The sequence below is a fragment of the Vidua macroura genome, chromosome 9 (genome assembly GCF_024509145.1).
Source record: "Vidua macroura isolate BioBank_ID:100142 chromosome 9, ASM2450914v1, whole genome shotgun sequence".
Taxonomy (NCBI): domain Eukaryota; kingdom Metazoa; phylum Chordata; class Aves; order Passeriformes; family Viduidae; genus Vidua; species Vidua macroura.
In genome coordinates, this window is record NC_071579.1 from 26,257,203 (window position 1) to 26,284,791 (window position 27,589).

Genomic DNA, 27,589 nt, shown 5'->3' on the forward strand with positions numbered 1-27,589 from the left:
GGATTTTTTTCTATTATTATTTTACTTTACAGAAATATTAGCACAGATCTTTTTAAACTGATGGGAACACGTGAACAAATCAAATTTCCAAATGCCTATAAACTGACTTTCACTTAGCCTTGGGGTTTGTTTTTAAGACACGCTCAATTTTCAGTCACAGTTCTGTTCAATACTCTTAGCATACTGAGAAAAGAGGAGACATACTTTCCTTTAATCATTCAAGCTGAAATTCTTAATTATATTTGCTTAAATTACTTCACAGAGTAATGTTTAGTGCAATGCTCTCAAAATGTGAATAGTGAAAGGGGTCAATAGCATGTTTCAAGTTTCTTTAAAAGTCAGAAAAAAGCCGAATGATACTATTTTATTAATCATGCAACACACACTTAGTCCTCATAAAATATTAATGTTATTGCTTCCTACATCAATAAAAAGTGTACTTTACACAAAGAAAGAAAACCTGCTGAAGAAAGTGCTAGCTAAAGTTACTAAACATTCTAACAATTATCATAAAAATGCTAGAAAAGGAAATATAGATATGTTAAGCAATCCTAAAATCTTCTTAAACCACACATTGTGCTTGCCTACAGAGAATTTTTAAGATGAAAAATAGACCTTGAGGGTCTTAGACAAGCCTGAGGCAATATAAAGAAAAAGGTCAAACACTCTGCTAAAAAGGACTGTTATCTTCAGAACAACAACTTATCAGCCAGCTTGCAGCCCTGCTTATTTACAGTTATTGGTCCCAGAGGAAGTGCACTTCAGCGCAGGGCGCGATTACTTTGTAATGAGTTTGCCAGAAATGGTAAAGGAAACTAATTTGTAACAATGTGCTGTTCCCGGCACATGAACTTTCTCAGACACTTTTTTTTTTGTCCAGCCATGAATAACTAACTTCAGCCTCCCTAATAAGCAGTGAAAACAGAAGCGCACTAAACCCGACTGAGTCGCGAGCATAAATGTGCTGAAATATCAGTGATTATCCCTCTCAGCTGTCCATTACAGTACTCATGATGACCACCAATTCCCCTGTGGTGGTTATATAGAATGCAGGTTTCAGGGGGTGGATTTGCACATGAAAATTAACACCATTTGGAAGAAAATAGCCTGCACCTGTCACAGATTAGCAACAAAAGGTCAAATGCCTCCTTTTACACCTAGAGCACTTGCATATTGTATGTCTTGCTTATAGGAGCCTAATTCTAGTTTCTTAATTCAGAAAAGTGAGCACCATGGTGAACTGAGGAGAAAAAAAGAATTAAATCTTGGCTAAAAGCTATCAATAAATCTATTGATCAAGATACATATGAATGGAAGTAGCTGAGGCAATCTCTGTCTCTAAAAGAGGTAGTTTTTCAAAAGAGAATTACACAAAGTGCTCTTCTGCTTTTGTCAATATGCTGCCAGGTTTTGAAATGCTATTTTTCATGCACACAATAAAAATCTTGACAAGTAAGCAATAGAAAATCACTAATACACTTGCAGCTGCATTTCAATCTATACAAATTCTTTAAACAAAAACAACCAAGGAACAGATTGGAATATACATCATTTTCACCAGCTGAACCTGGGATCAAGTCCAAGATAGCCATACAGTATTAATCTATATTTCATGCAACTCCATATTTCCCAAAATAAGTAAAATGTTGAATATGGAAAAAGTGTATGAAATTCATCCTTACAGATCATAAAACACATTGAGATGATAATGCAAAGAAATTTTATTGATATGTTCTAAATGGAACAGGAACTACAGGGACTGAGATCTGTAAAAACTCTCTAGTGAAAGATTAGGTATCTTCTGAAGGGAGTGCATCTAAGAATATCAGATGGAAATTCCCACTTGCTTTATGGTCTTTGCCTGTGAAAAGAATTCATAAAAAATAGTTTGGCAATAAGTCCTAAAGAACTTCTAAATAGTATTTGATTTCTAAATAGGAAAAAAAAATCTAATGAAATTGGGGTGATCTCTGAAAACCCCTGACAGTTTTTGCATCATCTCCTAGATTCGTGCCCAGAGCATATGTCAGCTCAAGATACCTGAAACCACAAAGCACGATTTGAAAAAATAAGACAATATCATAAAAACCACATATACAACACCTGTAAATTATAGTTTAAATTATTAAAATTGCACATATCAAGCTCTGCAACACAAAATACTATCTTCACTACCACAGTTAATTCAATGTTCTGCAGAAAATCTCTCGGTACTCTTCACCAATATAGCATTCTTTTAAAAACCTGATGTTTCAGTTGAAACCAAAGCAATGCTCGTGACTCCATTTTTGGTCAAAATCCAGATTTCCTTTGAAAAATGGTCAAGAATATCAGATATGCAAAGCATTTCAAAAGTACGTGGCTTGAAAAGCTGGATGCTTCAAACTTGAAGTCGCTTTTCTATCTTCCCTCCTCAGTTAAGTAAGTTGAAATTGTTGTTTCTGTAATGTTTTAAGTTTTTATCAATAGTGACATCCAAATAGCGGTAGATCAGTAGTTTTTGTGAAAAAGATTGCATGGGAACAATGACTTAGGTTTTAGCAGCAGCTAAGGTAAAAGGCCAAGTTCCATCTCTGCAAAGGGTAGATCAGGATGTAGAGCTCACAGAGGCTGAGAAACGCTGATTGAGCTTTTATTGTAAGCAGACCATGTGATAAAATCTAATTCTGACTGAGAGCACAGGAAAATTCTAGCTTCACACTTTTCTTGTTTATCTATGTAAACTGCATTAAAATAAAATGTATTGATTTGGTTTGGGGGGAGTATATAAGTTATGGATCTCTACTGGTTTATTTGTTTCTTTTGGTGTTGATCTTAATTCATAACAGTGAGAGCCTGAGCTGATTTTCCACACCTTTTCAGGATCACAGTCAGAGTTCCACTCTCTCCAATACTTTTCCTCCCAAGTGACACAAGTAAGGTGCACTGGATCCATTTCCTGGGGGCATTCGGCCCATAGGCCCTGGTAACGCAGTTATTGCTTCTCAGTGGTCCCAAACAAGTGTAATGAATAAATCTTTAATTCCTTTGTATTGAATTAAATTGCAGAAATATTAATGATGTGTGGCCTAGACTAAAACACCCACAGGAGTTTTATAAATTAAAACTTTTATCTGAATTAGAGTAGGAGGCAGAATTGTCTTCCACACAGAAAATTAAGGGAATTCAAAACCTTTAAGAAAGAAGGACTGGTTGAAAAAGGAGACAATCAAAATCAATCTTAAATATATTCATTGAATATAAAAGAAGGAAGGGTGAGGTGGCCAGTGCCATGATTTATTTTACTAAAAACAGTTACAAAAAGATTCTCATATTCTAGGAGTCCAGGCAGTGCTGCCAATGGATAGATTTAGGATGAATTCTTCCTTTCAGAAAAGTACTTTTCTTGGTCACAGGTGTTTGAATGATGTCTGGGCAAAGGGGAGGGGGGACTAGAGGGATTAAAATATATTAAGTAGGCTTGAGGTTCCTCCTGCAATGAGGATACAGTTACAGAGATTTCACATTATAAATAACTGTAAAGTTCTAGCATGTGTTAATCCCAAAGGCCACCTACTGACATCACTTGCAACTTTCTTTTATAGTCCAGAAGAATAAACAATGCAATTTAGAAAGACAACACAAGCAGCTAGAACTGGAATATTTTCTGTCTTTTTATGTTCATTAAGTAGAGCAGTCTTATTGGTGATGCCAGTTTAGAGCACAGTAAAAAACAGCAACAAGTATTCCTGAATATTTAGTGATCATGATTGCTCAACAACTACTATGAACAAAATAGCATAATATACAAGTAACAGATATCCCAAAATATTGCAAAGACCATTGTGTAAACAGCAGGCTCACATATGTATTAAGAAATTATACAATACAATCTTGCTGAAAGAACTCAATAGTTTTGATCAAATGAGATTGATATTTAATCATTTGCAGCCAAGGAGCCTTATTTCAAAATTGCCCTTTTCAATAAAAACTAATGCTTTCAGTTAAAGGACCTAGAAAACCTGGTGCTGCAAAGAATAAAATGTCAATGTTCACCGAGTAGGGAAATTGTAAAGGATTAATAAAATGGAGTCAGGCTCTTGACTCCTTCTCCTACATCTGTGAGAGTCTTACAAATTACAGAAATATCATCAGAGCCCAAGACTGCAGGAAAAATGCTCCAAAAAGTCACAAAATCATGTAAACACACCAACTGGCAGTGGTAAAGCAGCAACTTAGTAGGGAGTGTCAAGAGTGCTTAAAAATCAGAGGCCTGTGCCCTAAGATGGCCATCACACACCCACTACACCAAATCCACCAAATCCCCAGAAAAACAGATTTCTCGGCTCCCTCTTTATCAACTCCCCAAAGGCCTCCAATGACAGATGGGCAGTTCTTTATCCACGGCAGTGAACCTTTGTTAAAGGAAAATCAGAATACAAAGAGGTTTTGCATTAGAGTCACGAAACTCAGCTTTCTTTAACAAAGCGTGCGCTCCCAAAATGAGTCTCTCACGGCTGTGCTTGTACCACATCTTTCAGAGCACAGCTCTTAAAGGAAAAGCATTTGGGGAAATTTCTGTTTGGAAGTCACTTAGCATATAATGGGTGCTATCCTAAATAAATAATTAATGAGTTAATAAATAAATTATAACAACGTCTGCAGCCTTAACCACGGAAGCAACCACCAGCCAGGGCAGATGAGGGAGTAGGAACTGCAGTACCTCAGTGGGATGTACCATCACTGGTGTGTCACAGACAGAAACATGTTCCAAATACTGACTCCTTAGGGCCTGATGCTCAGTGCACACTACTGAAATCTGTTGCTCTCTACAGCCTCTGGTGTAAAACATTCTCATATGTACCTGCTGCCTAACAGCACAAGTGTGCAAGAAAAAGTACTAAAAATGGTTTAAAAAAATTTAAAGCTGCATATTCGTTATTCTTTCGTATATCACAGCAGTGCTACTTATGTAATGCTTCCTACTCAATATATTCATCATTTTGCAAAGACCCTGAGAATTCTTGTAATGCAAAAGACAAGGAAGTTCTTTCATCCTACAAGAGAGGATATTCCTGTTGATTTCTTACTGCACAGTAATGCTGTAATTCTGCATTTGGCCTAGTTTGGTACCTTATACACAGAATCACCATTTTTCCAAGGGAATCCTTCCGAAGTATAACTACACACTGACACTTGAATAAAAATTAATACATGGAGACCTTAATCAGAGACCTACAGTTACATTATATTTTCAAGGACCTCTCAAAAGTCACCAGAGCTGTAAATAAAATCAGATTTTTTTATTAAAGAGTATTAATGGAAAGGTTCCAGGTATTGCCTTATAAAAGAATCTTGCTTTTTGAGATGGATCCTGGATAAGAACCTTCTTTAACTAATAAATTACTGGGTTTATAGATGAAACTTTATCTTATTTAAAAAATCCTTGGAAAAAGGTACTGCAAGGATAGACTTTCCACACTAATACTGAATGTGAATAGCATCTGCCCTACATACAGCTTTTGTGGAAGAAACAGTCGTATTTTAGTTTATTATAAAACTGAATTTGATTCTCTATGCCATTATCAATCTAGTCACAAAAACAGTTTGGGGGCTAGAAATGTTATTCTCATTCAATACATTAATCCCATCATTTCATTGCCTAAAAGTGGTATCTTACCATATAATCTCCATGATAAAATTTACAGATAGACTTTCCTGCAGTCTGGGTACATTTTTAGCCATTTCATCAGATTAGACTGATACACAACTTTTCTGCTCATCTCCTCCTCCTCCTCTGTAGCTCCTGCTCTGACATTCTTCTGTAGAACGAGGTGATTTTCTCTTTATTATACAGCATTTTGATCCTTCTGTAGGTAATGGAACTTGCTCCTGTATTTTCACTTCTACAATTTTCTGACTCCTGTGTCTTGCTATTTTCCTTTCCTCCAGACACCAGCCTGTTCTGGAAGTCCCCCTAGACTTTCAGATTTACCAATATTTATTAAATGCCAATACTGCTCAAAACATAACTACATTATATTGCTTTGTTTTTATGATGCTGCTAGAATTTATACAGGTCTTTGTAACTGTACTCACATGGATGTAACAGAAAACTGCTTCCCCTCATTTATCTTTGTTTAGCTAAAGCTTAAATTAGACCTTAAAGAACTATCTAGTTGATGTTATTTTTTCAATCAGAAGTGATAATTTAAATATTGACATTTTAGATGGCACCAACATGCTTTTGATTTCTGCTATGGTTACAATGGTTTTTTATATCTGAATGTCTGTCTTAATTTTGTTGGGGTTTTGGTGTTTTGTTGGATTTTTTTAATATTTTGCTGAATCCAGAAGCGTTTCCTTTTATTTCAAAGTATTTCTATGTTTGTAGTAAATTAAACATTAATCTTTCTCTGCAAATGTCAAGTGATATTTAAATGTTTTTCTGGCAGATAAATGATTATTAATATTAATGCAGTAAAATCACAGCTCTTTGTCCTTTCTTTGATATTTAAGAAAAAATTAAGAATGTCAAAATAGTTCTGCAAAAAGAGAATTCATTGGTCTACCATCCACTCTTCATTAGCCTGAGAGGTAAAAAATTACTGATCTTGTGAGACAATGTGTTTATAGAATCAGAAAGGGTTGAAAATGAATTACTCTATCAGTGGTAGAGTGTGTATCACTTCAATGTGAAAATGCCTTGTTAAAGTTCATTTTAATTTAAAGCCCCCTTTTGTCATTCAAAAAGCTTTAGCACAACGAAAGAATCTTTGTCACTTTCATAATTAGCCCCTCTTGCACTAAATGAGAATAAAATCTGATCAGAAGTCCATACAGGCAAGGTCATAAATCAAAGAGAAAAGCTCCACAACAGTCCTGTAAGATGTCCAAAGGCACACACAGCTTGGAATTAAAGCACTGCAGTCAGGATCCACTCCCAGAAACCACAGCACAAAAAAAGCCCCAATAATATCTGTTTGACAGGCTAAATTTATCTCCATATTCTGTAGCCCTATAAACACATTTTGCTGTTTAGATACAAAAGCAATTTCAGCACCAAGGACAATCCAGGAAAGCAAACAGCTGTTAAAGTGCTACTATTGCCATTTGCCAAGCAAAGTCAAATTAATTTAACTTAATGCTCTCGCTTCAAACTGTGGCAAAAAAAAAAAAAAAGAAAAAACCAACAAAAAACGCTATATATGATAATTGACATAAAGTAGGAAAAAAGTTATATTAACAGAAAAAAAACTCCTTAGGAAGTTTGATTTTATACACAGCAGTGAGTATGCAGCCCAGCTCAAATGTAAACTCGATTTTATTCAACTTATTTTCATTTTCAGATGAAAGTAAAAAGACATTTTGAAAGATGTAATGGAATTCTCAACCTTGGAGAGTTATGGAGAGAGTGACAGCACATCACTCTCTCTACTCAGGGATCATGAGAACACCAACAGATATCCAAGCCATCAACATATTATTTTATTCCTCATGTTAACACACAATGAGGATTTCATTGGAAAATGATGCCTAAAACATAGGGAGAGAGAAGGGCAAGGAGAGGGCAAGGTAGGAAGTTGAAGGGAAGACTGCTATAAAGTGGCAGCCAGCAATGAAAACTTGTACTCAACAATAGGTACACCTCTTGTAATTCCATTTAATATGCTAACATTAAATGCTGATCTTAAATTTTAATCCGATGAGAGTACTTTTAAAGTAGCTACATTCATACAAACAGGAACTTTCATGAAAATTCACATTCACATCTATAAAGTATACATATATGTGAAGACATTTGTATTTGTATAGCTCTACCTTCAAACACACTGCTAAGTCCATTAAAATTGTGCAAATCTCCTTTATGAGATTTTGGGTTTTAACAATATTTTCTCTGCAGAACCAAGCTACTTCTGCAATTTTTTGCAGAACCAAGCTATTAATGTCTTGTCTCTAACCATGCAAACACCAAACTACTTTCAAAGGAATGGCTTGCCTGGAGGGCGTGGTTGCTTGCGCATCTGTCACATGTTCCTGAAATTCCATGTTACGATAATTATATAATGATCACACATAATTCAGTTCCACATATTTGGCGACATGTGGGATTGGTCTGCTAAGCAACAGACTTAAGAGATAAGTGTGACAAAAAGAGAGCACTGCCTTTCTCCATCCTCCTACAATCTCACATTTCAGTTCGCTAACACTGAGCTTCTCACATTGGCTCAGGCAGGGAGCACCCAAGTTTCCTCCGGGACACAGTCCCCCCATGCTTGAGGCACAAAAGAAATGTCATTTCCCTTGTCTCTCAGACATAAAGGTATCTAAAAAGTACAATTTACAAACTCTCATACAAGCAAAGCAAGCCTGGGAACTGTGACGAGAGCGTGCAGGTGATTAGAGAAAGAAAATGGATTTAAGATGGATGGGATGAGAATGTGAGTCAGACATATTATTGAAATTGAACTGCCTAGATCTTTTTCTTATAAGTGAGTATTCCAAAAAGCCAATAAAGCTTTTAAACAAAAAGCAGGCTTTTTTTGCCATATAATAAACTAGATTAATTGGCTTTTAAATACAGAAAACTCAAAATGAAAAAGTATGAAGGAACAAAAATCAACACAGAACTCCCTTGCCCACTGTGCTGTTACTTTTCACCCTTATCTGACTCTCACAAAATGTGGAGGAAACTATGATTTTAAAGCCAATCACATCACATATTCACTTTTTCTGCTCTTCTGTTAATTCTTTGATATCCAGAAGTTTCTAGCCTACCAAGACGCCCACTTAAGCTTGATTTAGGATTCCAATTAAGTGGAGATTTTTTTTTTATTTGACTGTATCTCCAAGTTTTTTCTCACTGGGTTTGAGTTTGGTAGGAACATATTTTTCCAAAAAGAAAAAAAATCTAAAAAAAAAAAGAAATATGTAGATTTTTAAAACAGATAAAATTTTCTCATAAATTATTTTATGAACTCAGAAAGCAAATCAGTATTTCTAAAGTAATTAGTATTTCAATAACCTTACAGTGATTGTAGAGCTGTATTATTGTGTCTCATGGGCATGAAGTGACCTTGATCAATTATACAGATCCAATATTGCTTTTGACTCTTCAAAGGCAGGGACTTACACACACTTTGCAGTACTATTTCTATTCAAAATTAGGCTGAATTCTTAAGAGAGGTGCCAATTTACCTCCACATATAAATTTAAAGAAATATCAAAACTTTTCAGTTAAAAATAACAACAAAACATGCTACTTTTATTACATATTATATTACACTTCTAATAGTATACCCTGACAATATAGGAAGCTGATATAATATGAGCTCTTTAGAATATAATTAACTATGAGATAAAAGGTTTAATTAAAATTACTTCTTTAAATATATCCACGGTTAATTCCAATTTTCCATTTGAATCTATATGTATGTGCTTTACAACACATTCATTCATTATGATATACAAAAATCTTTGTCTTATTAAATGCATTGGAAAGTTTTAATACATTATGAAACACTGGACAAGGACTTATATAACAAAACAATTACTACCTTAAGAAGCAAGTAATTATTTCTGGTTCCTAATTTTAATAATATTCTAGTAGTTTAACCTCAATAACCTGTATTTCTTTAGTTTATTTACTTGGAAGTAAAAAATCAGTTATTTAATACGTTAGTAAAAAATTTTTACACATTTCTATCCATAGTGAAACTTTCAAATTAAGAAGTTAACAAATGTCACTAGCTTTAACCAAATAGACCTGCTATTTCAAAAGCCAGTCTTCAAAACCAGGAACCTTTGAAAAGTCTGTCTATTCATGTTCATATTTTTACCACACTGATGGAAAACAATATCTCTGTGATTGAAAGATGACTTTCTGTCACACTGCTGATGTGAAGGCAGTCAGCAACAGAGGGACCTTTGGCTTTAGAACATCCCAGGCTCACAGGAAACACGGCAGTTCCACTGTCCCCTCTAAAGAAGGAAATAGTTGATACTTTGGGAATTGTAATTAGAATTTTAAAAACTTCCAATTCTGAACAGGGATGCAACTTCTTACAATTACTAGGATGGCAGAAGTGTTGTAAATATCAATTTATAAACTCTTTTACAAATAAGTATAAAAACAGGGGATATCAGGAAACCTAAAGGGCTAGCAGATATATTTTCATTTAAAGAAAAAAAAACCTATGCTTTTGTTTTCAGCAAAGTTATTTTTTTTTAAGTTCATATAAAACTTCACCTGCAAAAATCAGTTCTAGAAACGTTGAGGGACTTGGCCTCAGTGTACAGAACAAGGTATTCCAGAGTCACATGGATATTTGTGTCTTTTTTCCCCTTTCTCTCATTATTTTTGCATTTGCTGCTGCATTTTGCTGCTCATCAAGGCCTAGAACAGCCGGGAATGGAACCCACACCCCCAGACCTCACCCTGAGCACGCTGCATGGCAAGGGTGTGGTCCAAGGTGGCCCCACCCGTGAGTGTCACACTGAACTGAGCCTCCACCTTCCTCTGCAAGGCATCTGACACCAAACCACACCAGCACATTCTTCCAACATCATCCAACAAACAATAATCATGGAGGAATGTTTGGCTAACAATTTTTAGGGGGCAAGATAATTTTATAGGACTAGACAGGTTAATTAAGAATACTACTAATAAAAAAGTTTATTTTCTTTGGTTAGATTTTCTTGGTGTTGAAATATTTCTGCAAGATTGGAAATAATTCACAAACATTATCTTTCCAATGTAACATCCACAGTAAAATAACATTGGATTGCATATTAATTAGCCAAAATGGAATTTTCTCCACATTTTCTAGTTCATACCCTGTGGAATTTTATGTTGTTAAAATATAGTAGCCTGTATTTGCTCTCACTATGAAGTTGTGTAGGTAAAAAAGACCAAATCACAATTATCAAATTACAATAATACAACTTTCTGATTTCAGCATTCTTCCTTTCTCAGAAGAACCAACAATTTAACATATGTCTTCCAGTTATTATTATCAGTTAACAAAGCTTGTTACAGTACTGTCAAAGAACACAATATTGCTTTTCTCCTCATCTAGGTTAAATCAGCCAAAACTGAATAGGTTGCAGAAGATAATGCTTGTTCTCCCTCCTCTTTCTTTACTCAGCTGGTTCATTCTTCATTAGTCTGACTCAGAGAAGATAACCTAACACAATTTTTCCAACAGTATTTAAGTTTCCCGTGCTGCTGAAATAATATCAGTTATTGTTATATTCTATCTGAAATAGTATCTATTATTCCTAATATCTGTTGAAGCATGGCAGACTATAAAATAGCATCCCTACAAAGGAAAGTCCGTCTTATCCACCGTGATTCAAGATGACACATACTTTGTTCAGTTTTAAAGAGTAATCAAAGGTGTGGGCTTAAATCCAATTAGTGTGCTTCAAAGAAGATAATGTCAAAATGCTTCAAATGGTGATTCTGCCTTGTAACACTGAAGCTCTGAACTTCTGGGAGCCTCGAATTCCTGGAACTATAAAATGAAAACAAAAGTACCTTGTAAAGCACACAGCGATGTCCTGCTGCAAAGGACTATAAGCATAAGTTGTTATTAACTGGGCTAACATTCTAAATAAAAAATAAAATCAGAGGTCTTGGAAGCCACGTATTCACATCCTAAGAAGCATCTAGATGTCATTGTGACACTGCAGATATATGGGACAGACACTTTTAATTGAACTCCTCATAATCACTGAGAATTCTCAGTGATTCCTCTCAGTGATTCTCAGTTCTCCTTTTCCTACCATCTAAGCAGTTCTGACTCCTCTGGTGTGCACTCTCACTGACCTTCAGCCAATTGAGTTACAGAGAATTTGCCCACTTGCCACACAACTACTCATCCATAGAAAGTTTCACAAGCTTATGGTCTGACCCAAAACCAACTGAAACTGTAGTTATGAAGAAATTTTTCCTCTGATTTCTGATCTGGACCAGGTACTGAAGATTTGGCATCTGTCAACATAGATCCCCCGTGCTAGAGAAAATATTTAGAGTGCACAGCTGAAGCTGGAGTTTTGAGCAAGAAACATTTCATGTTCAAAACAGCATACAGACTGAATAAGGACAAATATCAGGACAATAGCTCTGGATCCCAGTTCCTTTGAATGTTAAATATATATCAATATAAATTATGACATTTAGGAAGAAAAAAAAATAGGAAGCTTTTTGGAAAGGCAGATTTACAAAAGTCTTTCAAGGAGGGATACTGGTAGAGGAAATTCTGAAAACGGGAAACCTTGACTAAAATAAAATAGACAAAATGTTTACTGATGAAAATGAAATGCAAATATGAGGGAAGGAAATAAATTGATCACTAAATCCAAAAGGATAAAGAAGAGCACACAGATGGGAATAAGGAAAAACAAAACAAATGCTAATGGCAGACTGATAACATGGAGTCCTAGAGGTGATAACAGCAAGATTTAATTTGATACAGCAGTTAATGTACAGGCTCAAGGAGTGAGGCTCAACATTCTCTCAACATATAAAAGAAGATACTTTAGCAATAACATTTACACAAATGCAGAGAGTAAAGAGAAATAACAGGCAGGACAGCATAGAGATAATCAAGTAAGAGGATGAGAAGTGTCTGGGATGAGTGAGAATCGCCCTGAAGCTACTCAAACAGAAGAGACACTGAAAATACACGCAGAAATAACCACAAGTCAAGTTCCAACTTGCTATCAGCTTTTATTTCCCAGACAAAAGCATAAATTAATTATAACATTGCTGCCCCATTCCTCGTCTTAACTTTACTTTTAGTAAGGAGCACAGCTACCATCCATCACACCAGCGAGCTCAGGCACAAAGCTCTGCTATTTTGACAGCAATGGATCTGTAACAGCACAAAACTCCAGAGTGAACTCACCTTCTCAGTATTCATCCAATTTCAAGACATTTTGGGCTGTGCTAACACTGCTAAACAATCTAATTTAACTGTGCCTACACAAGAGGCCATCAGCCCAGTGCAGTATGTGGGCAGTTTTATGTTGCATTGAAGGGGTTCCATTATACAACTTAACAGTAATATGAAATATATATGTAAAGCCTTACATAATTGGATCCTAATATAATAAAAGCTGCAAGTAAGAAGAAAGACCAAAATGGAACACAAGTATCAAAAAGAATTCTTAGTCAATCATTCAAAAAACTCACTGTGAACATAATTTCTTAACCTGACCACCAATATTCTAAAAGGAAAAGGAAAAAACCCTAGATGTATTATTCCTTAGCTCTCCATATTTTATATTGCATTCATCATAAAGGCTTAAAAGTTTTTCACATCAGAAATATGACATTCACTTACAATCTTAAAAAAGGCTACTAAAAATGAATTATTCATAACATAGTACAGTAGTAACAATAAACATTCAAACCAATTTTTTTTTAAACAGAATAAATTATCCTTCTTATGAAAAAGCTACAGTTTCAGATGAGAAAAAAGAGATGTGATTCCACCAGAAACTGTTAGAACATAATAATAACCCTTAATATATTATGGTAATTTACCTTCACATTATGTTATTGTAGTAGATACTGGAATTCCAGTAGCTGTCTAAAGAACACACAGCAATAATTTATGGTTCGTTCCCAGTTTGTTTTCAGAAATACAAACACTAAATCAAAATTAGCATGCTAAAGGCTGAACCTAGAAGGCAATTAGGTTACTAAATAGCATTGATAAATGCAAAATGAAGCTCTGCATGTTTGCAAAATAATGTGTTTCCCACCTAATAACTTGTATCCAAATTCCTGTTAGGCTGAGCAAAAAATTCCAAAATATTTTCTCCTGAAATCAGATAGTATCCATCCAAGAATAAAAATACTTTTTGTTTATGAAACACCTCTTCTGAAGTATGTTTTCTAGCCAGTATTCTTTCAAAAGTACAGACCACTGTTTATTTCACAGCGTTTTGTATCTTCTTGCATTAGAGTGGCAGCTCAAACAAGCAAAGATCTTAATTTGGCTTGTTAACTTTGGAACAGCAGGCAGTTGAGAATTTTTAAGTGATTTAAAGAACAAAAAGAACAGAATCTATCTGAAGTGTATTCTGATTTCAGGGCAAAAAAAGAGAAAGTGTTCATCTTGTAAGTGATCTCTTAGGGATTTCTGGAGATTGTCTAGTCCTGGAAGAGGGTCAGCATGAGGAGGCTGCTCTGAACTGCATCTGCCCAGGTTTTGAACGCCTCTGTAGATGGAGACTCAACAGCCCCTCTGGGCAGCCTGTGCCAGTATCTTCAGCCCACTGGGAACAAAATCAAACATAATCACACACAGGATAGGATTTACAAGGAAAGGGTGAGGGAGCTGGGCCTGTTCACCCCTGAGAAGACATGACTGAGAGGGGCCCTCATCCCTGTCTGTCAGTGCTTGCAGGGAGGGATCAGAGCAAGGACCAGGCTCTGCTCAGTGGTGCCCAGCAATGGCACAAGAGGAGCAGGCAGAAACCGATACACAGGAAATTTCACCTGGACATCAGGAAGAATTTTCCTGTGTGGTGACTGAGCGCTGGAACAGGATGCCCAGACAGGGTGTGGAATCTCCTTCACTGGAAATATTCCAGAACTGTGTGCACACAACCCTGTGCCATGTGCTTGAACAGAAAGGTGGGACAAGGTGACCCACTGTGGTCCCTTCTCACCATCCTGTGATTCTGTGAAAGGTATTCCTGTACTGGGAAGGAAGTACAAGGAACATTGTTCTCCCATCTGGTGCTGCCTGAGCCCTGTCCTGAGCCGAGAGCAGCACCACATGTTGTGGTCACACAGTGACAGAGAAGCAGCAGCTCAGCATCGCTGTGTCCACGGCCAGCGGCCCTTCCAGGGCGGGGGCTGCCATGAACATTTCAAATGGTTCTTCTCTGCTTTAGTCCCTTTCCTTCTGTTTCCCCGTTCTTTATAGCACACCTGTTTGATCAAATCTAGTAGACATAGTACAAGATATGAAATTTCCTAGATTTCAGTCTGAATTTGGCTCACATATATCTGATGCAAAGCACTCTCAACGTTTCCCAGCCATTTTGCACTCATTTCACACAGCTGAAATTCACTACAAAAGGCACTAGGCAGTCAAGAACCAGGGCTTTTGTGTTCCTGTCTTCTGCAAAACAGGGATAATATTACAGGTTACTGAACTAACTGAACAAAATACCACTATTTAGTCAAGGAGAATATTTCGATGTTCTCCCAAGATGAAAATAAAGCTTTTACAATACCTCTTGGCTCCCAAATATTTACTGTTCTGATGCCACTTTCTCTTTCATTCTGAGTAAAGCCACTCCTTGTGATAGTCTATATAGCACCATCTGCATAAGCAGAGTAAAGAATACTTCAATTTCTTCTAGTTCTGAAGGGCTCTGATTTCAAAAGACAGAGGTTAAGCATATAAACAGGACAGTGAAGGCAGAGTAGTACTTTCAGGAAATAGCAAGGAGCAGCATTCCTGGCAAAATAAACAATTCCAATTTTTTTTTCATTGTCACTGCTCTACACTGTATTTTCCCGGGGTTTGAGAACCTGGCAAGATGAAATTTGGGAAGGGTGGTTGGCAGCTCTTTTAAAGGCTCAAAATCAGATAAAAACCTGAGGTACAGTTAAGGTCTCCACTGCACCCATCAGAAGAGATTGACCTGGACCTACCAATAACTCAAAACTAACACAATTCTCTATTTTAAGAAGCAATTATTCAAAGTAATTATTTCCTTAGTAAGTAACTGAGGCAGAGGTCACCTGTTATTCTATAGAGTAACCACAGATTTATTCAAATCCAGGGATTGCATATGAGAAGAATTTTGCATCTCCTCATTAGTGACTTCCAATGGTGTTAAAAAATCTTTAGGTACAGCACAAATGTCATCTAGACATTTTTCCTTCATACTTTTCACTGTCCTAGGCTTCTATTGTGTCACTATATATACATACCTCTATACATTCCTGATTCCTGATATCACATTCATGTTCATATTAACATGTGCAGTTTGAAATAAACACAGCTGCATTTATGTCAATGATTTTATATTCAAATATATCTGATTATGCTGAAATAAACACAGCTGCATTTATTTCAGTGATTGTACATTCAGATAAGGATATTTGTTCAGTGTAATGTAATGTTCCTTCACACTGGCAGGGACATTGCTATTCTTTCTTGTATTTCCCTCTATCATTTTTCCAGATGGAAAATTTTGAACAGAGCCAGAAAAATGGAAACTGGAAACTTAACTTAACTCAGAACCTTTACCTCAGAATACGTAGGAAAATCCTTTTGCTTATTCTCAAAAAGTACTTAGCCATCTCTATATAAAACACCTTTGTTGTTGAGGGTCTTTTTTAATTCCTTCTCTGTCAGAGAATAAGCTTACAAAAATCCCATGAAAACTTTTAAATATGATGGAAATGTAAGTATCAGGAATGTGCAAAATCTTAAGAATGGATCTGCATCAGGTCTGTTTCTGGACAACACCACCTTCTGCCACCATACTCCTAAGAAAATAGTTTGAATGGAAACAAGAACTGTAAGATTTTCCTTCCTGTTATTTGATCAAGTATAGTTTTGCATGATGTTAATTTTGGCTTGCAACTATAACCTGTAATCTGTTTTTAGAAAACAACACAACATTATTAAATGTCCTAACAGAGATTAACCATTTAATCAGATGTATCTATCAAGTGAGATCAAGGTCCAGCCCAGTAACTGCCAGAAATGGATCCCTACAGGAGAACATAAGGAAAAAAACAAGTATTGGAAGACACCTCCCAGTAGAATTCCCTAATTTACAAGGCACAGTTTATGAACCTTCTGAGCCAGAAATGGTGTCAGTGTTTAGTAGCTCTCAACTGATTTTTCTTTCCTGGGCTTGTCAGTTGGATTTTTTATTGAAAGCATGACACATGTCAAGTTTTAGCATCCACAATGTTCTGCAGGAAGAAATTCCACAGCTTAATTAAACAACATGTAAGGAATCATTCTCCTTTGTTTGCTTTCAACATATTAACTGCTAGGTTCATTTGATGGCCCTTAGTTTTTGTACAAAGAGAACAGACATGAAAACACTGATATTTTAACTAGAAATCATGAATTTACAGACCTTTATTGCTCAGTTACCTTTTTTTGCAGACTAGGGATCCATACTGTATTTAGTTGTTTCTTATACCGAGAAAATATTCTGTGAGCTTACAATATCTGGTCACAGACATTTCTGCTTTTGTTTCTAGTTGCTTATTCTGGTCCTTTTGGGTCAGCCAAAGAGCAAATCCACACTTGTGCTTTAATACCAGCTGAGGAGATGCAAACACACGGGAAGAGGGAGGAAAGGATCGGTCCTGCAGAAGGTAGTGTGAGAATCAGATGGTAAACTGACTGAGAAAGTCATAATTGTCACAACAACTGCAATTAACATCCTAATTCTTTACTCTCATTGTTACAGTAATGCTTCCTGCATTTTCATTAATTAATATCTATTTCCCACAAGTTACACTATCTGACTAATGCTGTATGTGTTGGCTGGTATCACACTGACATCAAGTACTCCCCATTTGTAAAAATGCCTTCCATACTATATCTGTTTAGATATTTAAAAGGTTAATATTTAGTTCCATTTGCAATGCTGACCTAGCAAGAAAGAAATTAATTTGGCATTACAGCAGTAACATCAATTTCCCATGTAACTTTAGTAATGCATTTACTGGAAAGAGATTAATATCAATTCCATAAATCATTCACGTGCTTTTTCCGGAGTTTGAGACATCTGAGTAATGTCATATATGTTAACTGATAGCACTCTGTGCATGCTACATCCATTAATCTATGCCTAGTGTAATCATTAAAACACACAAAAAAAATTAAAATCAATCTTTTGCTCTTATTTTTTTTTCTGACTTTTAACTTGCAGTAGTCCAAAGGTATTGATACTCTGATAGAGTAACACTGCTCTGAACTGGGAACAGACATGTTCAGAAATGGGTAACATTTGCTAAATTATCCCTACTGGCAGTAATAACCACTTCACGCCTCCCTGTGAAATGTGGCATAAATTACTGTCAAAAAATAAGGAAATAACTAAAATGGTTCATTAATCAGACACACCTTGAAGCCCCAAAAGCAGGCTGAAAACAGACATCATTACTGAAATAACACAGAGACTTTCATTCCTTTGTTTCTACTTTACAGATGAGCATCCTTGTAGAAGTGAAAGCCAGAACAATTCCACCTGACCTAGTGATTCTAGATATACATGACAGATTATAATACAGGAAATTTGGAATATCGACTAGTATTTGCTCCAAAACACAGTTTAGCCTACTACTAAAAGTGTTTGCACTGGAAGAAAGTATCCTTACACAGCTTTTGCACTTTCTGTTTCTACTGATGTGCAATTATGACACTTGCCTGTATTGCTTTATTCCTGCTCTAGGATATCATTGCAGTGCTACTGAAATCAGGGGGAAAAAGGGTTTTTCTGTTCATTTAAACATAAACACAGAGAGGGTCAGATTGTTTAATAATTTTGGAAGCACGTTACAATTCTGTTAGATGGCAAAAAATACAACTATTTCCTAGGTTGGATTTCAGTTTTTCTTTGAGTATGATACCTAACAGTATCATCATCTGTGTTGTCTTAGTTTTCATTTTTAAATTGTTATGAACAAAAATGTCCATTTCAGAAAATGCTTTGCAAATCAAATTTTACAATATTTTACTAATCACAACTAAGATTAATCACCCTTAATTTTAGCTGTCTAAAGTTACATGTCAAGTCTTAACAACTGGGACAGCAGCAACCCCAAAGGGCAATCCATCCTATATTATCTCTGCTTTTGTTCAGAAGATATCTTTCATGGTAAAGCTCAATGGCCTATTTCACGCCTCTAAGTGGTTACAATGAGATCAGCGGAATTACAATCACTTATTGCAATTTTGAGTGTTGTGCAAAGTGCTTTATAAGTACATTATCCTATTTTTGAAATATAGAAGGATATTTAAAACCTTAACAAAAATGATACGAGGGTACTTCTCAGTCATATGAGATCTCTTAATACATTGTAAGTTTTAACTTTCTCCAACTGATTAATATCATTTAAAATCCGTCAGCACTGAATTTTTTATCAGGTTTCTAATGCAAAATATTTTACAAACCTGCTGTAGGAAAAGACAAACTAATGTTTGTAAATAATTTTCATTGCAAGGTGGTGGTACAGCAGTTTACATAATTTGAGGCTTACAGTAATTGAGATTGGATCTAAAATTTTACAAAACTTTAATTACAATCTTTTGAACATAAACCACAATACAGAAATTACCCAATCATAACATTTTTTCATAAAAAAATAAGAATTCATCCAAAGGATAGAAGATTTAATGACTCTTGGCGGAGTTCCACTTTTTGGTTGAAATGAGAATAAAAGCAGACAGCAGCTTCATTTCTAATTTCAAGAAACACAGTATTTTTTAACAGTTAAACAGCATTATATTTGATTAACAAGCTAAAATATATATTTTCAAAGCCTTATTAAAAGCCCCTGTATTTAACAGTGTGAATGCTGAGATTTACGAACCTCTGTGAGCCAACACTGCTCCTTCAATTCTCAAAAGTAATTATAAAACAAGCAATTTGAGCCACAAGCAGCAGAATCTGTCGGGCTTGGGGTTTTTAACCACGCTCACAACACATCACAGTCTGCAGCCTGACTCCGGCTCCCTCCCATATTCCCTGTGCCATCCCAGGCCAGGCAGGACTGGGGTGCATTCCCGAGTCAGAGCCACCAACTAACCCACCCTGGGGACTGGCAACCCAGTGACACCAGGCAAAAGGAACATTTAAACCTCCTCAGCATTTTTCTGCAGCAAAGCCACACCTGGCAGTGTCAGCCCAAGTTTTTCATCTGCCAGTTCTCTCCATGGAGAGCCCAGGGAGGCAAAAGCTGGAGAACAACCGGAGCCCACCTCAGAATCACTCTGCGATGGAGCCAGGAAGGCAACTGGTGGCTACACCCAGCAAACAGCCTTTGTACTAGGAGAAAAAAGGTGGGGTTTTTTAAGGGCTGAGTAATTTGGTTTATATTTTCTTTGTTCACTTTGCAAAATACATATAAAAAGCTTCCCATGCATCATGTTAAATTCACTAAAAATTTGTGACCTCATGCAGAAGCAAAGATACTGCAGATATGTAAGCTCCCAGAAAAACAACTGGCTTCCAGCACTGGAGGTATCATCTCCAAAACCATCTCTTACAGTTAAAATGACTAAGCAGATAAAACAGCTCTTAGTCACAATACAGAATAGGCTGCTGGCTTAATGGATGCCATCAGAAATCACAAGCACTAAGGCAACACAAGACAGTAGGGGCAGCTGGCTAAACTAAACTTTGAAGTCCTTTAGATAAAATGTCTGAAATACCAACGCACCTTGAGTATGAAATGCCAGATTCCCTGAAGAACATGTTCATATCAAAATCTGGGACTTCCTCAATCAGGAAGGACTTCTTTGGACAGCAGAAATGAATACATCCTTTTACCCACTATATTGTGCAAAATTCCCGTTTGACAGGTGTGATGAGAGGTAAACATTTGTACAGATGTGCATTGCTGCTAAACTGAAACTGTGTTAATAATTTAATGCATTAATGAATATTAGGAAACAGAATTACAACTGACCAAATGTACACATTTCAGATGTGGCATTCCCTTTAAATTTGTACTGTGCATAGGTAGCTATGCTTTCATTTTTCCCTGAAGCTAACTCATGTTTCTTGTGAAAACTAAAATTATCCAAAAAGTATGGTGTGGTATGCAAGGAATCTGAATTTTTATCAGTTTCTTTCATGCTAATGATAAATCAATGTAAAAAGTTTATTTTGGCTGTATATATTCTTAAATATTAATAAAGATAAGAATGAAGATTCCAGGCACAACACTAGCTTGAACTATGGGAAACACAAATTCCTCACATACTTGCAAGTTGATAATTCTCCATCTTCTCTACTCCTCTGTCAGTTATTAATAAGATAAAGGGCTGAGGCACCTTTCTTCATTTTCAGTAATTGCATTTATTTTACAGCAATGATTTTTTTTCCTAGTAAGAGATTCATTAAGAGTATGTAAAGTGCAAGGCACCAGCTGCTTTAGCTCCTTCAGAAAAGGACCTGGACAGTATAAGGGTTCACAAGTTTTATAGAAGTCAACAGTACCATGCTATTGTGAAAAAGATTGGACTGTCACATTGCAGAGGTAAATAGATTGCAAGGCATGTCATGTAAAAAACTCTACATAGGATTGGCACCAGCTTATCTGAGTATCATGCTCACCTTGGACCACTGCCAATCAAGAAAGGCAGAAAACAGCTGGAGATAGGCCAGAGGAAATAAAAACAGCTGGAGATAGGCCAGAGGAAATAAAGAATGAGAGAAAATTTGGAAAATGTGAGCACTAAGGAACCATTGAAAAAATAGCAGTTATTTAACCTGAGGAGGGAAAGGCCAAGGAAAGATATGATAGCAGCTTTCCATTAAGTCAAAAAAGAAAGTAATAATCTGCTTTTTGTGCCTATAAGACTGGACAAGAATTAATACATTTTTGGCAAGAACATTTCTACGTAGAAAGAAAATGTTTCTTATATTGAGCAAATTGCAGTGTTAGAATGGATTTCTGCTTTCTCATTGAAACTCACTGAAAGTGTCTGAAAAAGATAAACATCTGTCAGGAATGGTAAAAATAGTTTATTTTGCCTCTCAACAACAGAATGGACTAAAAGGAAATCCCAATGCCCAATTCTATTTTTTGAAAGCACAGCACTTCAAAACAGCAAGCTGGACATTGGTTTTCAGACTACATAAAAACACACCTCTGTCTCAAAGAAATTCATACTTTTCAATGCTATTTAATACAATAATGATAGCAATTACAAAAATGAAACCACATTAAACAGCATTTCTTCTGCATGTATTAATATTTTTCCTGATTTCTACAAGTTTAATACCCCTTCTCTATTCTGAAATCTGTTTACTTACATTTCTACAATATAAAACAGTCATTGAAAAATAGGTATTTTCTTTCTATCAACCAGACCTTTCAAGAAAACAGAGAATGCAGCCAAAGAAAGAAAAGCCACTTACAGAATTACATTTAACACAACTTCTATTTTATCGCCAATCATAGAATGGCTTGGGTTGGAAGGGATCATAAATATCATTTTGTTCCAACCCCTTCCTGCCTGGGGCAGAGCCACCTTCCACTAGACCAGGGTGCTCAGAGCCCCATCCAACCTGGCCTTGAACACTTCCAGGGATGGGGCAGCCACAGCTTTTCTGGGCAACCTGTGCCTCACCAGCCTCATTGTAAACAATTTCTTCCTCATAGCCAACCTAAATATACCCTCTCTCAGTTTAAAGCCCTTTCTCCCTGTCCTGTCCCCACAGACAGGGAATTTGGGAAAAATTATTTCTCCACCTTTTTTATAGGCCCTCTTTACCTACTGAGAGGCCACAAAAGTCTCCTCAGACCCTTCTCTTCTCCAGGCCAGACAAGCCCAGTATTCCCAGCCTGTTTCCATAGGAAAGGTGTCCCAGTCCTTGGAGCATCTTCGTGGCCTCCCCTGGGCCCCTCCAGCAGGTTCCTGTATTTCTTGTTGTGGGGGCCCCAGAGCTGGGGGCAGTACTGCAGGTGGGCTCAGTTTTACCATCTGTTCTTTGAAAAAGGCAATTTCAATAGGATATTATATTTAAGGTGGTACTCAAAGAGCATCAAAACAATCTTATAAATGTTGAGTCCTATGTTTGGACAATAGGGTGGGATAGATTTCATTATGAACAACAATTTCATAAGTTATCCAATATCAGTTAATTTGCTTTGACCAGTAAAGGTACTCTAAGCAATTACTTGGCTGACATAGAACAAAAGATGAAGTGAATTTACATATGAAGTGTACACAATATTACTCTCACTCTTGCTAATACATTGTCATCATGAGAAAGTAAATGAAGGTATTCATTTCATTCATATTTGTGGTTTGGAAGTGTCTGAATATGCAAAGCAACATCACAGCCTCATCATACTACAATGTAAATAAATACAGTATTTCAAATAGCACCTGCTTCTATCATATTCTATTATTACCAAAGTATGTAAAGTATGAACATTACCTTTGAACTGAATGTTTTAATTTAAAAATATAATTAATTCCATTGTTCAAAAACTGGAATTAAACCATCACGCAATGACTCACAATACTTCACAAATAATTCGATGACTGCTACTGATCTTTTTAATTGCAGAGAAGTTTAGCACAATAAAGTAAATTTCCCAGCTTGGCCATGATTAATTTCTTAAGCCATTTTCTGATACAAAAATGCAAAAAACCCACATAACTATTGTGAAATAGCACCCAAAGTATTTTTAAAAATAAAGAACTATTGTCTGAACCTTCAGAGACGCACCTTAAAAAAAAAGATACTCTTTATTATTCACTGCATTATTTGCACTTTTTACATAATGTAATCAAAGGATTTAAATAACTCAATTTAATATTTATCCAGGAACTGGCAGCCAGTATTGTACCCTAAGGGACATAAGTCTTTATAAAAAGCTCATTTTACAAGACACTTGAGCAGTTTTGGCATTACCAGCACCTCTCACATAAACCATGCTGAAAACTATAGTTTATCCTGCCAAATGCCTTTTCTTCATATGGTGTTTAACAGTGCTCTGTAGGTCTGAAATCCAGTAATAATAGATTTAAGCTAAAACTCTGGTAGCACACATGTATGTAACACAACAATTTAAACAATGCTACATTTTCATGGATATATTCACCTACATAGCCCACATGCATATAAGCAATTAAAATTACTCTTTAAATTAATGTGCTAACTACAACTCCAGTAAAAATACTTTCTCTTTCAGTTTCCAGTAGCTTCCTGAAGTTCTCCTATTGACATCAGAGGCAGAACTTCCATCTCCTATTGACATCAGAGGCAGAACTTCCATTAACCTCGGCAATATAGGATCAGGCCATAGGAAACCCAAAGTAATATATTTAAAGACAGCACATACACATTTTTAAAATTCTCTAATTATGCAAGGATGGGCTTGGGTCTTTACTGGGTTAACTGCCCCAGTAAATTTCTAAATTAAATTTTTAAATAGCATATTTTAAATACTACATCATAAATACATAAACACTACCACATAAATAATGACAGTATAAAATCCAGTTATGTATCCACATGTGGTTAAAGATGGACCTGATGAAAATTTTATTGTAGGCAACAGCAAACTTCACAACCTTTTTGACATTTGAAGTTTGATTTGAAGTCATACTGTGACTGAAGAAAATCAGCTGAATTTGTTAAGTAGTATTTAATGTAAGTCTTCTTTATAATTAAGACACTTCATAAAAAGATGAGTGATAAAGTTAAAAGTGTTAATATATTGACAACTAGGTAAAATAATGTTGAAAATACTCACCACTTTCAAAACAGGCATCAAATATCAGATGTCCTTTTTTAGGCTGTCCACAGTAACCAGCTGGGAGAACAATGTACTTGCTCACGTTCCCTGCTATGATATCATCACTTCCCATGGCACTGCCTGTTGCAGTAAAAGTGAAAAAAAAACCCCATGAGCATAAAACAAAATATATTTAATATATAAAAAACAGTAGAAGGCTACTTCCCCACACATTTCTACATAAAATAAAATTTGCACCATTTATCATCTGCACCAGTAAATTAATTCTCTTTTCAAAGTGTATATAAGAATTTTGATATAATAATGGCATAATCTGTTAAAGCCTCTCTAAGGAACAAACCACCCAGCCTGTTTTCTTGCATGTTTATAACCTGTGGCTGTGCCCTCTCATATGCATTAGTCTGATATTCAGCTGGATCTACTTCTTTCAACAGGAACTCTCTAGCTCTAGATCCTGCTGGATTCCCTGGAATTGAACTCCTCATCAGGTTCTTTATCACAGCCCTCAGAAGCATCTTCCTCTCTATCAGCATTAATGGGATCTTCTTCCTCTATCCTGCTACTTATTTTCATGCATCTTAAATGAACTTAGAACCTCTGAGATTTCAGTCCCACTCATATTTGAAATTTTAGAATTATTAGAAGGAAGAGACATACACCCATAGAGCCATGTGACTACCTGAGCCCTCATTGTTAGGAAACAAAACTCAGAAAAAGAACTTGAATAATACTTTTTTTAATGGGGCATTATTTCATGGTAAAATATATAAGGATATAAAGTTTCCACACAATGGCATGATTTTTGTCAAAATACATCAGTAACGAATACACTGACAGCTTTATCCTTACCATAAAATTACAATAACAAATTGCAGTCTGCAAAATATTTGTTTCCAAATAGGGATAGAAGAGCACTAGGTTTTTTTTTCCATTTGAGATATGTACAAGAAAGCAATCAAATAATTGTATATTATATCATACGTTTATATTATTGTGTGAGAAACACTCAGCACTTTCTTCAGTACTTACAGCTTGAACAAGAAATATTTAACAACAGAAAAACTATCTTCTGTATTATAGAAAATGAAGAAATGCTATGGCTTCAAGTGCAGAAGGCGTGTGATGGGATAATGGGATGATAATATCTTATTTCACTCTGATAAATACGGCTACTAAGGCTTCTAGAAATAGACTTTTGGTCTGTACTGATTTTTTTGACATTTAAATGGGTTACGGGGGATGATAAATGTGACATAAAGCTCAATTTGTTTTATTTTTATATTGAAAACTATTTCACACAAATGTTACAAGCAATTCATATTGTCCCTGAATGAGGAAAACAGCTTATTAATTAAAAGTGACCTTTCCGTACATAAAGGTATTCCACCTCTTGAGGCAAAACACCTTAGCTGAGGTAACAAATTATGTCAATGTATTAGTGACACCATAGTTAAAGGGTCTGTAAGGCTTTCTATCATATACCCATATTTTCACAGGTACATAAATCCCACATTCAAAAATATGCAAATCCAGGTCAATATTTGGCATATGAATCCCCAGTCTTCCCCAGGAAGAAATTTGGAACTTACTGTCTTTGGGAAGTACTACAACAGAACAAACAGAATTTAGACCTTTTCTTATTTTATCATAATCTAAAAATGTAGATATTTAATAATGCATGATGGTATTTTTTTGCAAAATTATTTGTAACCTCCGGGTTATTTGTTTTAGACTGAATAATTACCCACAGACAGCAATCTGTGGCATTTAAATTGTTTTCTTTAAGTGTATAATTGATACTTAGGATATTTTAACTGGATAGGTTTTACCAGCATGCTGATACAATTTGCTTAAAGTCTGGGAACACCAGAGGCAAACTGAGGCCTGGATGGGGCATCTGTGCATCTGCATGGCTGTGATCCTGTCCCTTGATAAAATTCACCCCTCTGCATTGTGCAAGCTGCAATGCAGAGCAGCAGCCAGAGGAAAACCACTTCCTCAGTTTTACCTGAGTTGGATTAATACATACCTCTTGCAGTTAAGATTCGTCAAGTTGGTCATTTGCAATCAAACATTGTAGAATTAAGGATACAGGGAAAAATTATTGGAAAACCTGCAAATCACCATGAGTGCTTGAGCTGCCAGGGACCAAAGTGAGGGAGTCACCTGAGTAGAGTTGTGTGAAGACTGAACTCCTCTTGGTAAATGTTCCCTTTTAAGTCTCAGCTAAAAGTAATAGACCTCTTAGGAATTGTAAAATATAAATGGGAAACACCACTTAAAGATGAAGAAACTAGAAAGGATTACATTCATAGCATTGCCAACATAAGACAGTGGAAGAAAAGCAGGCAGAAGAGAGATTTACATCTCCCTGGCAATTTAGAAAATCTGCCAATGGAGTCTTTACACAATGCAGAAGGAAGCTGTCAAGTAACTGTGTCCCAGCAAAAAGTTTCCATCTGCTCCTCCTGACCTAATGTAGCCTTTCAGGAATGAGACTAAAATCATCAAATAGCCTGCAATTCATAGTCATTTAACAATATTACTCTCCTAGCATGTTCTTTATTCCACAGTAATTAGAATATTCAGAATGCAATGTTGCTATATTTTGAGTTATATTATCTTTAATCTCTAAACATGCAAAACTGCTATCTTTGAACTTCACATTATTAAATGGCACAACAGCACCATGTCCCTTCTGGCATGTTGTCCTTGGGTGATAAAGAAAAGGCCAGAGCACTGCCCAAAAAGGAGCCTGTATGAGGCCATTATAAACCATGGCTTCACGCCTGTGTGTTCAGCAGATGCAGAGAGCGGTGCTGGGAACACATTACCACCCTCAGATGGAGAGAACAGCTACCCTGGGCTCCAGTCCTCTGGCCAATACAGAGATCCTGTCCTCACAACTGGGGAGCCCTAAGCAGATTTTCCTGGCTGGAGGCAAAGATGTATGACAGAACGTTGTGGGGAAGGGAAATAGCTCTTCAGTCTGAAACAAACTGAAAGGGAAAGAAGAGAATTAACTGAAGTACATCCTGTACAGTCCACTTAAGGAGACCAGATTCTCCTTTGAAAAAAAGGTTAGATAAGACAAGCAAAGGCAAA

The 27,589-nt window shown here is 36.1% G+C and overlaps 1 protein-coding gene across 1 annotated transcript in view; it reads right to left on the reverse strand.

Moving 5' to 3' along the window:
* LOC128811727 (BEN domain-containing protein 5) overlaps positions 1 to 27,589 on the reverse strand; it is a 561,665-nt gene that overhangs the window by 519,839 nt on the left and 14,237 nt on the right. Inside the window, exon 2 of the mRNA XM_053985562.1 lies at positions 24,482 to 24,604. Coding sequence (XP_053841537.1) covers positions 24,482 to 24,604 — 123 coding nt within the window. The remainder of the gene's footprint in view (positions 1 to 24,481; positions 24,605 to 27,589) is intronic.